Raw genomic sequence first — 16,467 nt, forward strand, 5'->3', positions numbered from 1 at the left:
AAGAAAAGAAAAGAAAAGAAAAGAAAAGAAAAGAAAAGAAAAGAAAAGAAAAGAAAAGAAAAGAAAAGAAAAGAAAAGAAAAGAAAAGAAAAAGAAAAGAAAAGAAAAAGAAAAGAAAAAGAAAAAGAAAAAGAAAAAGAAAAAGAAAAAGAAAAAGAAAAAGAAAAAGAAAAAGAAAAAGAAAAGAAAAAGAAAAAGAAAAAACAAAGCCATATCAAACACATTTGTATCAACTGTATTTTAACAGATGAGTACCTTGAAAAGATCCTTGATTTGCGGGGAAAGTGGTACATACCTGGATGTATAAATAATAAAAAGTAATAAATGGATATTTGCTCTGCCTAGTCTCACAAGTATTGCTCTCAATGCAGAAGTAACTCTCTTTGAAAGGCCAAGAAAAGTTGTCAAGAGAGGAAAATCTCAAGTATGAATTCAGGGAATATCACCAAAACATGAAAAGAAACTAAAGGTACTCATATCCAGCCTAGTGCATGGAGGTTATTTTTTATGTCTAATAGAAAAGTGTTCATAATTTTTGAATCCCTGAATATAAGAATTTATGGCAATGACTGGAGAAAACAGCACTATTAGGGCAGTATTTAAAACAATCTTCGCATCCAAGATGCATTAAATGTCATTTAACTTGGCCAAAGGTAAAGACATATTAACAGCTAGAGATCCTTTAGAAGAATTTCAGTCTTTAAAGAATCTGTGTATGCATGTAACCATACATATCCCTACAGCCTTATTTTAAGACAACAGCCACTTGAAACAGAACTACTACCCTATCAGCAATGGGATAAAAATCCATCATTGTTCTGTAAAAACAAAATTAAACAACCTCACTTGTAAGCTGTGTCACCTGTGAAAGAAAGGTAACCTCCTCCATATAAATGAAAATGTGTAAATTTTCTGATATGTTGAATTGATTTCTAAAAAAACCAACAAAACAAACAAACAAACAAACAAAAAAACATGGAAGAAAGGTGATGGGTTTTTTTGCACAAAAAGATAAAAAGCAAGAAGAGTCACTTCAGGGTGGTCTCAGAAACTGAAGACAGCTGTCTCAGATGTAAGTATTGTTGGTGGTTATATCAATGTCATAATCAACATCACAATCAATACAGAAACTGGGAACATGTAACTGGGAACACATAATTTTGAAGAAGGCCATCCATATCCCGGTTTGCATCAGAAACAAGAAGACCAGCAGGTTGAAGTAAGAGATTCTCCCCCTCTACTCCACTCCTCTAAGACACCACTGGTGTACCATATTCAGCTCTGGAAACTTCAACATAAGAAAAACATGAAGCTGTGGTTCCAGAGCAGGGCCTCAAGGATAATGAGAGGGTTGGAGCACCTCTACAGTGTTAGAAAGGCTGAGAATGCTGGGATTATTTAGCCTAGAGCCTCTGGGGAGACTTTCAGTACTTACAGAGGACCTGCAAGAAAGACAGATAATCACTCTTTATGAGGGAGTGTAGCAATTAAGGCATAGGTTTTGAACTGAAAGAGAGTAGATTTAGATTAGATATTAGGAAGAAATTATTTACTCAAAGGGTGCTGAGATGTTGGAACAGAGAGGCTGTGGATACTCCATCCCTGCAAGCATTCAAGGCCAGGATGGATAAGGCTTTGAGCAACCTAATCTAGCAGGAAGTGTTCTGGACAATCTCTTCTAGCAGCTGGCAACCCTGGCCACGGCAGGGAACTGGATGACCTTTAAGGCCCCTACCAACTCAAACCATTCTGTAATTCCATGTTTCTAATTCCTACATGTACATAAATTTGTCCTAAATATACGAAATTAATGGTAAGTATGATAAGTAGATCTTTTAAACATCAAAATTTACTATACACTGTGGTTGAAATACAATTTTGTTTCTTACTGAAGTATTAAGTTTTCTGATTATTTGCATGTCTGCTTTAAGTATTTCTACTCTTAATACAAAATTACAATGATGTTTTAATGGCAGAAGTGATCTTTAATACAATGTAAGTTGTATTAGATATTTGTGCTGAGCAGTTCATTTCAATTCTTATTCTACAAAAAAAACATACTGCACATAACTGATTTTCGTTTTTATGAATTTCTACTGAATTAACAGAAACATGTATTGATATGCTGCAAAAGCATACAAATACCACACCGATAGAATATAACCCTTTACACAGCGTGGAACTGACAATAAAAAGCTAAATACCAAAAAGAAGACGTTATTTTTTATGACTTTTAAAATGTTTTGCAATTAACCACCTAATGACTTAACAATACTCTGAAGGTAACATAGAGAAAGGTAGATCCTGTTAAAATTTATATCACAATCAAGGTTATTCTTTATGCTTGTATTAAAGATCATGAATCTATCAAATTTATCAACACAGAAGAGGAGACATAAATGATGCTTGTGGGCCCAACTTTTCATTGTTTGATTTGGTTTTGGTATGTGAAAAGGTTTGAAGCTTCCATAACGTTCTGTGCTACACTTCTCACATCAACAACTACTGTTCAACTGCTAACCTGTTACTTGTGTCTTCTAGGTCTGCCTCTGGATCAAAGTCAACAAACAAGATAAAACAGTATTTCTGCAATGCCTTGGAAAGTTTGCTATACACAGGGCAATAGTGAGGATGTTTATGAGTGGCCTCCACATTTGAGAATGAGTGATTTACATGTTTATACAGTCATTTATTGAAGAGCAGAGAGATAAATCACATCAAATCACTTCCCCCTGTAAATATTTTATCACAATAATCCTAAGCAAACACATTTTGAAACCATTAACCACATTTCCAGAAAAAGGCACTAATGCAACAGTTCATCCACCTTAGGAGCAACCTGCTCCTGACAATTTAACAAGTAGAAAAAATGGATCATAAGAGGGCCATGGAAATGGAGCAAATTAAAAGATGTTTTCTGTTGTTGTTCCTTGCCTATAGCATCTGTCAAGTAAGTGGAACTGATGTTGCATTCAGATATCTATGTTTTGGTTTTTTGGACTGACTCATGGCCATGACAAGGGACAGGTTTTCAAGCTTCCATGTTTGCACTCTGCTCGCAGCCATTGCTTCACAGCCACGTGTCATACTCCACAGTCTCGTTTTCATCATCAATTCCTCTGTCACTTGTCTCTATTTCTTTTTTGAAGGGTAGATACAGTCTTTCCATTATGCAGTCATTTCTTCTCAAATCTATGGCAAGAAAACTAACTCAGTGATTCAACCAAGTAAACGTTTGAAAATCACATACACCCTGGGTAGAGTGTCCAGACCTACAGCTGAAGGCCAGCAGTCTGCTACCAGCTTCCAAGAGGAAGAAAATCTGGGGAGGATAAATCAGAGACAGGGGAAAGAGAGCCTTGGAGGAGCCAATAACGGCGTGAGCTGGTATGAATGAGCCTCCCTTACTATGTCTATTCAGCCAGCTTTCCCCTTTATTATTTCTGACTGCCACAGACAGAAATAATCCAAAACAGTAACACTGCAGTTCTCATTTCCAAATCAAACAATGATTATTACTCTGTGTAGACACAAGAAGCTTTCTCTAGGAGGGAAAAAAAAAAAAAAAAAAAAGTGTAGGTGGAAATTCATCCATACTAGCAATCTGTTTTGGCTTTGAGACTTTTAAATCTGCTTCACAATGAAGAGAAGTCCATTCTATCACAAATAACATGCACAAGGGTCTGGGAAGATCCAGTGATTTTTCCCCAGCTATTGCCTTGCTAGTGTTTAGATTGTTTTTCTTTTTAAAAATTATTGCTGATGTTATCTGTAGAGATTGCCCCAGAAAAATTATCAACTTGCATGGTAAAGGAAACAGTTCAATGGGTAGACGCTTTCATGCTGAATGTTAAAATGGTTTCTGTGCAAAACAGAAAGGTAAAAGATCAGTGTTCTCTTATTTGCCTTCACCCAGAGAGAGCATGCCCGCTAAAAACTCTCAGCTTTGTAGAATGTCTGAACTTGAAGTTGCAGCACACCTAAGCCTGTACTACCACACACTTAGAAAGCTAGACATAGGTTAAAAATTAATCTTTAGTTAATCTTTGAATACCAGGAAGTTTCAGCCTCTTGCAGCAAGAGTTACAATGATGCTTTGCAATGAAGTTTCTTATTGCATCTTCTCCTAGGTTTGCTGGTCCAAATACCATCTTTCCAGATCTAAAAGAAATAACAATGAATAATAAACAAACTCAAGATAATGCAATTGTAGAGAAGAGAAAGGATTATGATTTCCATTTATTGAATCAGAGGTAAGTTAACCATTTGTTAAAAATAAATATAAAAATAAAAATAAAAATAAAAATAAATAAAAATAAAAATAAAAATAAACACCAACCAGTCTACATCTCCAGTTTCTTAACTCCAAGACAAGAAAACTGCCAGTTCTGGTAAAGAATTTGCTTATATACAATCCACATCTATTTTTCCTTCCTGCAGCAATGCAGAGATGGAGTGTGGCTGTGACCTGCCCTGAAGGGAGACAGGCCTAGCTGTTCCTTCTAAAATGTTCAAAAAGAAAATTTGGGCACAATGACACTAAGACACTGTATGCCAGAACCTAACTCTGTTACAGTCACTGTTCATTTTCTTTGGCTTTGATGTTGGGTACCTGGGAATAAAACAGAACTAGCAAAGACTTACTTTTACCTTATTTAAGAACTGAAAACTGAAAGTCCCAGTCATATCAATATGCAACACTGAATAATGGACTCAGTATACTGCTGGCAGGAAAGGCTTTAAAATTTATTGGCTTCTTTCTGTGCTCATTTCCATGTGTCTGCACTCTGGCCAATTCAGAAACATTACTAAGGGATCCATTTGTGGAAGTGCATTGCATACTCTGAATGAAGATGACACAAATACAAATAGAAGCAAAGCTATAGGCACACACGTTTTAGAAGTACCACATAATTATATCAGATCTTTAATGCAGCCTGAAAGATAAGCATTCATTAATTTTAACGTTGTTCCACTATTATTTTCAAGAATTTAATTGACACTCCAGACATCACAGAGCACAACATACAAGAAACACTTCTAAAGAAACTTTATGAATGCAAGTGCTTTATTTTAATGGTATGCAGAGTAGAAACAATACATTGTGGTATCTGAAATACATTGCAGCTCTGAGATGCTACAGAAAAAGATCTTAGCTGTCTCAAATCTATTTGTAACTCACACTAATGTTAAATATTCTAAAGAAAGTGGTTTTCAAATATGACATTCCCATTCCATAATGGAGAATAACAATGAATAGTCAAAACTAGTGTCTGTCTAATTTCTGACAGATGGTGATGGCTGTCTGAATCATTTGAAGGACTGGTCTATTCAGCTTTTACTGAAGATTAGTACAAAAAACATGTAGGAAGTAAAATAATATTTAAGTGTCACGTATAGACTTTAGATGACATGGAGATACATTATCATTTCTATTTAATGGATAAATAATTGGTTGGAAGGTTGCAAACAGAGAATTGTGGTAGATAACACTGTTTCCAGCTGCAGGCCCCTAATGAGTTGTGTCCCTCAGTAGCCCTCTTTGCTACTCTAAAGCAATACTTTTTAACAACTTTACCAGTGACACAGATGATTGGAACAAGTGCACTCAAGTTCCCAGATGACACCACATTGAGTGTTGCAGTCAATGTGACAGAAGGGATGCCACAGAGGGAGACCTTGACAAACTCAAAAGGTGAGGTCAGGTGAACCTAATGAGGTTCAGAAAAGCCACTGTGAGGGGCTGCACTTGAGTCAATGCAAAAGTTAACATGAGCCAGCAGAGTGAACTTGAAATTTATAAGGCCAACAGTATCCTGGACTGCAGCAGAAGCAAGGTGGCCAGCAGGACAGGGAAGGTGATTTTCCCTCTCTGCTCTGTCCTTGTGAGGCCTTATCTGGAGTACAGCAGCCAGATATAGGGCCCCCAGCTGAGGAAAGATGTGGATCTTTTGGAGAGAATCCAAAGGAGAGCCACAAGGATGACCAGAGGGCCACTGTCATTCTTATTGTGTGCCCCGGTGGCGCAGTGGTAGAAATGCCGTGTTGCAACACCAGAGGCCCTGGGTTCGAATCCCCCCTGCGGCGCAAGAGGTAGAAGTGCCGCTCTGCTACACAGAGGCTCGAATCCTGGGGGGTTGGACTCGATGATCTCTAAGGTCCCTTCCAAACCGCACAATACTATGATACTATGATACCATGACACTTCTGTGAAAACAGATTAAGGAAGCTGGTCTTGTTCAGTCTGAAAAAGAGACAGCTTCCAGAAGACCTCACTGTGGTCTTCCAGTATTTAAAGGGAGATTATTAACATGATGGAAATAAACTTTTTACATGGGCAGAGAGTGACAGAACATAGGAGAAATGTTTTAAACTAAAAGAGGGAAGACTTAGATTAGATGCCAGAGGGAAGTTCTGCTCAGAGTGGATGGTAAGGAACTGGCCTAAGCTGCCCAGGAGGGGTTGTGTGTGTCTTGTTCCTGGAAGTATTCAAGGTCAGGCTGAATAGGGGCCTAGATATCCTCTTCTACTGCTTGATCTAACAGTTGGCAATCCTGCCTATACCAAGGTACTGGAAGTAGATATTCCTTGAGGTCTCTTCCAACTCAAGCCATTCTCTGATTGTTTGATACTATGATGGGAAACTTTCAAAAACAGATTTTCTAAAAAGCTGGACTGATCTGACACAGATCTGACATAGGAGTTACTTAGTGAAGAATGGCCATTTGAACTCCTCTTTTATCTCTGTGTCTCTCCTCTGGACCACTCCAAAAGCTCTACATCTTCAAGGTCATCATCTAGGCACGCTTGGTAAAGATTCAATAAGTCTGTCCTCCAAAATGCATGCTTATGAGTACCTTCAGATAATATAATCTACAATTATACGACAGCATCCAGCCCATCACTATGTGCTTCAGAGTTTTCAAAAGGGGGTACCTTTTGAAACTACTAGAACCTCTTACTCCTCCTTGTCACATGCTTGTAATGAGATTTTTGACCCACCAGAGCCCTTCTTCTCACCTCTTTCAACAGACCTAATGATCAATTCTTTTCAGTCTGAAACTCAGACAACTATTTTCCACAACTCTGAATTTGCTCTTCACTCTGCACCCAGTGTCTGTGAAAGCTTTAACAGTACAAACTTCATTACAGCATTGGTAAGTGGTACACTCTGAAAGAGTATCCAGACTACGACTTGTAATGTGATTCTTCCCAGTGTTTGGGTTGCATAAGAGCCTGCAGGGACAGCACTATGTCACAGCCCTGCTGCTGTTCCTGGAATTGATCTGTTTTTAAAGGAAATCTTTAATAATTAGTTAATATTATGCCTCCGTAATTTTAACACCTCATACCAGATCTTCAATTGATGTTAAATATCCATGTAGTTATAAATGTGTACATGAGTTCAAGATCAGCCAGAGATTTCACAGCACAACACATACTTCCAAAGCAATCTAGTATTTTTTATCTCAGCATTACATACAAATCAAAGATGATACTACCATAGACCTAGAGAACACATTTGCCACTAAAATGTCCATTTCAAGTCTGCATGCAGAATGCATGAAAGACATCTCACAAGATATTGGCATCAACCACTTAACCAACAGAACTAAAGAAACAATAATAAATAATGTAATTGTAAGCAGTGATAAAATCTGTAACTGCATCACCAGTCACACGCCAACTGTTTTCTCTCAGGCATCTAAAAGAATGTGTGCTCAAAGCAAATTTTTAGGTAGTGTACAGATGTTGATTAAGTACCTTATTTATAAATAAGGATTTAGATCTTGATAGAGACAGAAATATTTCCCCTGAGCAAATAAAGTTTAAAGCAAGGATAGTGCTTTTACATTATTATTTCAGAAAGTGTCTCTTAGAATGAAGTATCTGCTAGCTGCTTACTGAATATATCTATGATTTCACTGCCTTATTCCTTCAGGTCCCCAAATCCAAACAATACAGTTTCAAAACATGCTGTACTGAAGATTTCCCAGAACATAAGAAAATCAAGATGGTTTTGATTAATTAATCAGTTTGCTCTTTAATAAGAACTTGACTGTTTTGTAAATGATAGAATGAAAAGCTCTGAAAATAAAGTCTGTGTGATCAAATTTTAGTAACTGAGAAATAATTTAAAAACAGAAAAAACAAAGAAGGATTGTAAATATATATATATATGTATGCTTTGAGATAATGCAGGTAGATACTATTCCTATTTTAAAGACGATAAGCTGAGATGCCACATAAAATCATAGAATCATAGAATTACTCACGTTGAAAAAAGACCTCAAATGTCATCAAGTCCAACTGCAGCCGAACCATTCTACCCTAATTCTAACAACCCTCTGCTAAATCATATCTCTGAGCATCACATCCTTTTAAACATGAAGTACTGCGGTCTAATGATCAGTCACAGTCTCCAGAAATAACTATTACAGTTTAAGTTTGACATTTGCTTCCACTGATAGAAAAGAATCCACTTGGGAAGCTGCAAAGCATATCTTTACAAGTCTAACAATTGATTTTAAAATGTTTGCTCAAATCTGCATAATGAACAGCTATATCTAAATTACCTCTCTGCTAAGCTGTCCTTGTTTTACTGTCATGATCCCAAAACCTACACACGGCAGAAAAATCTTTGTTTGTGACATGGCCAGAAGGATTAAGAGCATCCTCTGCAAGATGGGCAGAGTCTCTATTCTTGAGCACTGTGGCCCTATTTACTCAAAGAAACAGTGCCTCACTAGGCAGGGGAAACCATACTATAATATTTAAGTTACCAATAAACTTGCTAAAAAGCTTATATGGTCTTCAGGCTCCAATTCTCATACTCCTTGCAAAAGCTCCTGTGAAGAAGACTTTTCATAATTTGCTCAGTATGTATAGGGAACTGAAATACATACAGACTCCCAAATCCAGAGTCTACCAAGGCACAGCAGAGGGCACCACCTTGCCATTGTTGTCACGGCTTCATTTATCCAAACACATTTGGATCCAAACATTTATCCATAATTTGATTAATAATCAAATCATACAAATAACAGAAAAATCCTCTAAGTATACACGAACTGTCAGTAGGATGTTTGAACTGAATGATAGTTTCACCATAGAGAAACTTACTTTTTGTCTTCAGGTTTAATCACAGATGGGTCCGTAAGGTTTTCCCCAACACCTACAATAAAATCAACAGAGTGTGTTACAACAGAAGATGGTCATGATTTCAGCACCTGACACTTAAGAAAAAAGTAATTACCCTTTTTCACTTTATATCATAAAGTGTCACAATTAAAATGATCATGAGCTAAAAAGAGAATACCATGATTACAAAAATCTAAGTATTGGCAAGCATACAGTTTTGCAGTTTATTTATATGTAGACGGAAGGCTTATGCAAATACTTCTTACCACTAAACACTGTACTAAAGCTGAAATAACTAAGCAAAATGTGATTAGCAGTAAGACTTTTATTTGTCAGAGTAGGAGTACTAAACGAACATGAATCTTACTGACATCAATAAATCTAATCCCAGATATAGACTGTCTTCAAGGTAGCAAATACAACAAGCCGTAACTCATTATTCAGATATACAATGTGCAAAAGTTTGGGTCTGTTATTCCTTTTCCTTTTGCATGGCCACAAAAGTGGATTAAGTAATTTCACTATAATAACTAACTGCTGATATCTATGCTGTAGTTTTCCCAAAATGATGTAATAATATAATTTTACCAAAAAGCTCTTTCCTTATATCTGAGGAAATTGCTGTATTTTTATGGTGAATAAGAGATTCTATAAGAATATAATATGCAATGATTTTTACTTCAGGAGGCCACTGGTGATGCGTTTATATTCTGCAACTAACACTAGTAAGGACTGCAGAAAGACTGTTTTGTAATTGAAATACCCTCAAGTTGCAGTACTATTCAATGAAAGTCATCTGAATTGACATAAATTAGACAAAAATGCAGTGTATACGTATGCGGAGATGGCCCCAGTACTACATAAATTGTGAGAGAGATAAAACTAATCAGAATACCATAGAGAGCAATCCTTGCACCCTACTTAAACACCTTATAAGAGAATGAAAAAATCAACGCAAGACCAAAACTAGAGCAAATTTTAGTCCATTTTCTCCTTTGAGATGGAAACTGAAGCTCCTCCAGTCTTGATGAGATTTACATAGATGTTTAAATTCTCCACATTTGAGCCAACACAGTTGGACTGGAACTGTCAAGAGTTGTATAATAAACGCAAGCAAACCTATGACAAATTCTAGTAGACTACGGTTGAAGACACACTTCCTATATTTTTTTTTCATGTGATGCTAAAACCAAATGAAGGCAAGGATAGAATTATAGGCTTACTTTGCATACTAAACATATCTTTTTTGTAATTCACAGCTTCTGGATGCTGTAGAATGTAAATATGTTAAGTCTCTCTACCCATACACATTTCCCTTGACAGAAATGACAAACAATAGTGTTTATACCATTTGATGGGTGCTGTTCATCTTGTGAGCATTGTCAACTGTTTCATCTCCTTAAAATGTGCCATGTTACTTCTTATACACATACAGTAAAGTGATCACATGTTCTTTGAAGGAGTCACTAGACTTCATGAATAGCACTCAGGTTTACAGCATACATAAACTGCTTACAGATTTATTAAAAAGAAAAGTGAAAATACATAGACAGCGGTTCAAATTCTCCAGACAGATATACACACATTAAGTATGTATAAATACATGGGTGTACATGAATCTCAGTATTATTTATATTAAGCAAAATAAAAATATCTGAACTATGGAGTATTTTTCGGGAGCTAGGTGAGAGGTTCCCATACACTTTAACTACCTGCTGTTTGCACATTCATTATAATATAATATATCTATATTATATCTATAGATATCCTTGAAAACAAATTATTGTCCCATAACACCTACATTAATCGAGACTATTTCTGTGGTTGCTCAATTAACAGGTCCTCACAGTAGATATCCAGGGACTACAGGTTTCCAGGTTGCAGAAACGAAGAGAATTTGGCCTGTATCTCAGTATTAAATTCTCTTTTGAGAGAATTGCTTTTCACCTGATTTAAAGCAAGTAATCCCATGCTAGCAGTCACCTTGCAAATCCAGGACAAGGAGCTCCCCACGAGTATACACATAGGTCCAGTGAGAGAAGGCCAGCATCAGTTCTTCAAGCAAGCTGCTAGGTGTAATCTCATCTCCATTGTTGTTATTGTATTTCCGGAATTCACCAGTCATGTACTTCTCAATGGTCAGCCACTGATTTGCAGAATGGCAGTAAATGAGGAAAACTTCCAGGAACCTGTGGATATAAAGGAGTTTATAAGGGTAACAAGCACCTTCACAGTCACCATGCAGCATAATGCCAAGCAAATAAACCAAAAAGGAGGACATGTCTTCACTAGGTATATTATTTTCAGTGGCAAGAGATACCAAATATTAGACAGCACAATGGCTTTTTCAGTTTCATAGGTAACAAAATAATGTATTTCATCAGAAGATATAGTTTATAGACAAACAACATAACCTGATGTCCTATAATATAATATAAACTGATGACCTGGTTTTAGCTGAGATAGAGTTAATTTTCTTCCTAGTAGCAGGTATGCTGCTGTCTGTGCATTTGATTCAGGATGAGAACATTTTAGCTGTTGCAGAGTACCATGCAGAATTAAGGACTTTCCTGCTTTTCCTGCTTCTCTGCCATCAAGAAGCTGGAGATGCACAAGATTCTGGGAGAAGAAAGAACCTGCACAGATGACCCAACCTAGCAAAGTGGGTATCCTGTACCACATGGCATCATGTTGAACAATAAAATTAGGGGAACTGACCAGGGAGGCTGCCTGGGAGCTGGTCAGCAGATGGTGAACAACTGTATTGCACAACACACGTTATTTCATTTCTCTTCTATCACTGTTATTTTCTTTTCCTTTTCTGTCCAATTAAACTGTCTTTATCTTAACCAGTGAGTTTTTTTCTGATTCTCTCCTCCATCTCAGTACAGGGGAGTGAGTAAACAGCTACATGGCACTCAGCTGCCTGCCGGGTTGGACCACAAGATCTGATTTAACTCCAGACAACTTCAATAAGCTTTAGCAATTTTTTTAATGTAAATTGCAATAAAGGTAACTCTTGTCTAAGGAGCAGCATCATAAAGAAGCTTACTTTGCTGTCACATCTAGTTATACAGGTAAAATAACACTGATGCCTATCTTACATTTTTAACAGTTTTAAAGGTGGGGTGCTTGTTTTTTGTGGGGTTTTTGGGTTGTTTTTTTTCTTTTTCTTTTTCTTTCTTTTTTTTTTTTTTTTTTTTTTTTTTTTTNTTTTTTTTTTTTTTTTTTTTTTTTTTGGTTTAGTTTGGTCAAATTACTTTACTTTTAGATAGAAATTATACAATAGAGATGAGAATTTACTCAAAACATTATATATAATGGAGCTTATGCTACAAAATGGTCACACCTAAGAGAAGTCAGGGATTCTGCCATTTGTCTCCAATTTCCCATCTTCTGTAGACAGAAAAAAATCAAAATTCTGTACCAAATGATGACATGGGAAAAAAATGTGCTCCTGTCCAGGAAGCTGTAGATCCCACTCTCCACCCAGTGGGAGGAGAGCAGGCAACAAGGCTTCTTGAAAATAAACCACTCAGAATCACTCATTAAAACTCATCTCATTGTAGCCCCTGAAGTAACTTCTATGCTGAAAACAGAAAGTGCCAAACTTGTCTGAACCACATCTCTCAAGGAAGAAAAAAAAACCACAGAAGTACCATCTCTGAAAGACAGTGAAAAAAAGCAGTGGAACTGAGGATTGTTGTGCTGTACTCACTATTTTACCTCCCTATCACACCTTCCATAAGATTCCCATCAGATATCATGTGCTGCACATTAAGCATAGACTAGTTGGCTATGTACTAATATGCAGATGATCACTGGCCAAAGACTGCTGCCAGAGCAAATCCAAAACAGCTGAATTCTGCTTGCTTTTTTTTCCCTTTGCTGTGGCCTTAAATAGGGCATCTCTTTCGCTGCTAACCTGCTGGCTAATCTGTACCCACCAAGGTAAGACAAAGTCTGCTTTAATATGGAGCTGTATTATTTCAGAAGCGAAGATTTAAAAAGCCGCAATTCTAGAAACAATCAATGGAAGTGTGGATAAAAAGGTAACTAGAAGGTAAAAACTCCAACACAGGTTAGAAATAGTGTCTCTTAACACTTTCTAGGTCAGACCTGCCTATCTATCCTAAAAATATGACAAAGCTCTTCTGGGGAAAGATCTTTTGCTTTGCTGAACTCTTATGAGCTGAAGCCCTGATGTTTCTTGGCATGCTCGTTGTCATGGTTTAAATTCCTTTCAGTAACACCCCCTTCTTTAAATCACTATTATTCTACTATCTGTCTTCTACTCTAATTTATTTTTACATAGTGATGTACTTATTCTTTTTAATTAAGTATTTAAGACATAAATACTGTGTAAAGCATCAGCTATTTCAGTCTCCTGGGGAAAAAGAGTCTACATTAGACCTGGGACATGGCTGAGAAAAGAAACCTTTAACATTTAATCCTTAGTGACAATTATTTTACCTTGGAGTATAAGGAATGGTATGAGGCTTTACTTGATTGAAGGTATGGATTAACTTTTGGGCAGCCCTTTGCTGTTGGATCTCCTGAAGAAAAGCATGTTGTTAAGCATCACTTTAATTTGGTAACATGAAAAAGACAGTGTTAATTGAAGAACTAACTAACAAACAAATAAACAAACAAAAACTAGCTGATGTATATTGATTAAAAGTGGGAGATGCATCTTCATCCTCACATCCATTTTCCTTTCCAGAAGGAAACATCAAAGCACACATCAATCATCCTAGATATCCACATATAAGCAGTATAACACTAAAGACATGTCAGTGTCCCTTCAGGTCTGTACTCACCCTCAGGCAGAGATGTAACACTGTACCATCATGAAAGATCTTTTGCCAAGTCTGAACCACCTCTGGCAAAAAAGACTTCACAATAAATATTTGTCCCAGCTTTAACACATCATTCTCAGACCAAGTACAAATGACCTTCATGGCCCTCCGCAGACCCCCATCCATCTCCTCCCGTGACAAGACTTGGATCATTGCAGCCATGCCATGCTGGGACCAAGAAGACATGCTTTGACCAAGGTTCGTAGGTGAACTCTCTTCTAGTCGATAGACAGTCACTTCCTCTCCAGCTTCAATGAAAGAAAGTTTCATTAGTAGAGGTCTCATATTGCAGAAACAGGAGAGAACTCCATTTTCATTCAGTATCTTAAAATGACACACTATTTTACATACAGGACATTTGTGTGAAAACTTGCCCTATCTAATCTTATATTACCTATTACTACAGATCTGTTGTGATAACATAAATGGCCCAAACGTGTCAAACGTTCAGACAGAGATGAATTTAAGATTTCATGCATTCTTTCACAGAAACAAACCTCACAGTGATAACCTGGTCTACATAAAACAATTTCTTTTGGCACAGTTTTTAAGTAATTAAAAATAGATGAACTTCAAAAATGCATAGATTTGAACAGTTATCATCTTCAGCGCAAACTTTAAGCATGGCTCCCTCTGTTTATGCACCATGTAGAAATGGGATTTTTAGAAAGGCTTGTTTTTAAGCTAATCAAGACCTAGGCAATGTTCGTATTTTCCTTTAAAATCTGCTTAACAAAACAAAAATTAGACAAAACAGTCAAACACAGCTTGTAATAGTTAATGACTGCAAAAATAAATTGTCACCTTTGAGGAAGAGAACTGAGTTTCTGAGAAGTAATGAATAGTGAATTAGCCATGATAAACCAAGAAAAATAGATTGAAAAGGGAATGGTCCTTCCTCAGAGAAAAGAATCCTAGCAGAACAAGCTAAAGCAAGTCAAAAGGAAGTCTTTAATTCTAGAATTTTAAATTAAAATTAAAATTTTAATTTTAAATTTATCTTTTTCCTAGAAGTTCCCATGTTTTTGTACTGAGTTAATTTCAGAAGTTCTGCTCTTGCTAATAAAATAATTTCTGAAAACAGAATGAATCTGGTGATTTTTAATTCTGTCACGCAGTTTCCCAGTACACATAGGTTGCACCAAAAGTAATATCTCCTGCTTGTTTTCAAGGAAACTACAACAGATACAAAGAGCACCATAACATTAGTTCACATACAATATTCTCAGTTACAAAACACTGTTTTTCACCATAGTCACTACCACTTAGCTATGCATTTTTGCTAATAATGAACAAGAGCCTGCATGCCATGCTTTTGAGAAACTGAACCAGTGAAGGTGACCCACTGTTTCACAGATACTATGACAATGTTGTTGCTAGGAAAACATTGTCCATGCAACACTGTCCATGCAAACACCTTTAAGTGGTCAGAACAGATGGAAACAAGAATGTGTCAGGTCCAGACTATGCAGTGGGTGTGGTAGGACAGTCCAGGCAAAGTAGGCAATGAGCTCCACAGTCTTAAATTGGTTTAGGACCTAGTGTTACAGTGTTGTAAGAGAAAGGTTGACTTCCTCTATTAACTGATTCTGGAAATTTGAGTCTTCAGTTTAGACAGCATCTCAAGGCAGCAGTCAGAGTGGACATTTGTCTGGTTTCCAGGAAAGTAGAAGCATCCCCTCTTTCCTATCACAAAAGACAGTGCACATCATTTTACCTGTGTGAGAAGCTTTGCCATATTCCAACATTGCCACTATCACTTCCAAAGCACTGAAGCCAATATTCAGCTCTGTACACAGTTGCTAGCTTGTAATCCACCATACTGAATGGATGAGTTGATAGAGATTTTCTTCATTTCATGGTATGACAACTGTGCATCAGTGTCTGGAACATGGCTTGTCTTTCACGTCACTGTTGGCACTGCTGAAATGCACTGCCCACTGTGCTCACTGTGCTCACATCCACTGTTTAGCCTCCATAAATGCTCAGCAAGTACCAATGATCACCAATGAGTGTTGTTTTTTTCCTGCATGGAGGAATTCAATGACACATCTTTGTTTCATACACACATCCATGTTAGATGCTGTTTTATCAGACTGCCCGTTTGCTGCCATCTGTCACATGGCAATAATGTGTAACAGAACACTGGTGAGAAGATTCTACCTCTAATTCCACAGCACTAACATCTGCCTCTCACATGGTAGGCCATTGTAATATAATAGAAGACATTACTTTTGGAGCAGATCTCTGAGTTGTTACAGCATTTGTCTCTCATGGTGCAAGCAAGACACATTTCAGTTTCTATCATTTGTAAATCTAAACAAAAGTGAACACAACTCACACTATTTGCAATTTGAATTCATTAGAAACAGATCTTAACTGCTTAGTAGGATGAAGAAACCGCATCTGCAAATGGCAGACACTGACATAACAGAGGACAAACTGAATTCAGAGAGAAATATTTCAT

The 16,467-nt window shown here is 36.9% G+C and overlaps 1 protein-coding gene across 2 annotated transcripts in view; it reads right to left on the minus strand.

The window, feature by feature from the left end:
• Positions 1–1,814: 1,814 nt before the first annotated feature.
• The window catches only part of TRPM6 (transient receptor potential cation channel subfamily M member 6), a 66,747-nt gene continuing 52,094 nt past the window's right edge, over positions 1,815–16,467 (minus strand). For both annotated transcript variants that reach the window (XM_032441426.1, XM_032441425.1), the window contains exons 33-38: positions 13,962–14,248; positions 13,615–13,697; positions 11,125–11,330; positions 9,124–9,175; positions 4,055–4,161; positions 1,815–3,192 (exon numbers count right to left, since the gene is read on the minus strand). In XM_032441426.1, the coding sequence (XP_032297317.1) occupies positions 3,071–3,192; positions 4,055–4,161; positions 9,124–9,175; positions 11,125–11,330; positions 13,615–13,697; positions 13,962–14,248 (857 nt within the window). In that variant the 3' untranslated portion in view covers positions 1,815–3,070. The remainder of the gene's footprint in view (positions 3,193–4,054; positions 4,162–9,123; positions 9,176–11,124; positions 11,331–13,614; positions 13,698–13,961; positions 14,249–16,467) is intronic.

The sequence above is a fragment of the Coturnix japonica genome, chromosome Z (genome assembly GCF_001577835.2).
Source record: "Coturnix japonica isolate 7356 chromosome Z, Coturnix japonica 2.1, whole genome shotgun sequence".
NCBI lineage: Eukaryota > Metazoa > Chordata > Aves > Galliformes > Phasianidae > Coturnix > Coturnix japonica.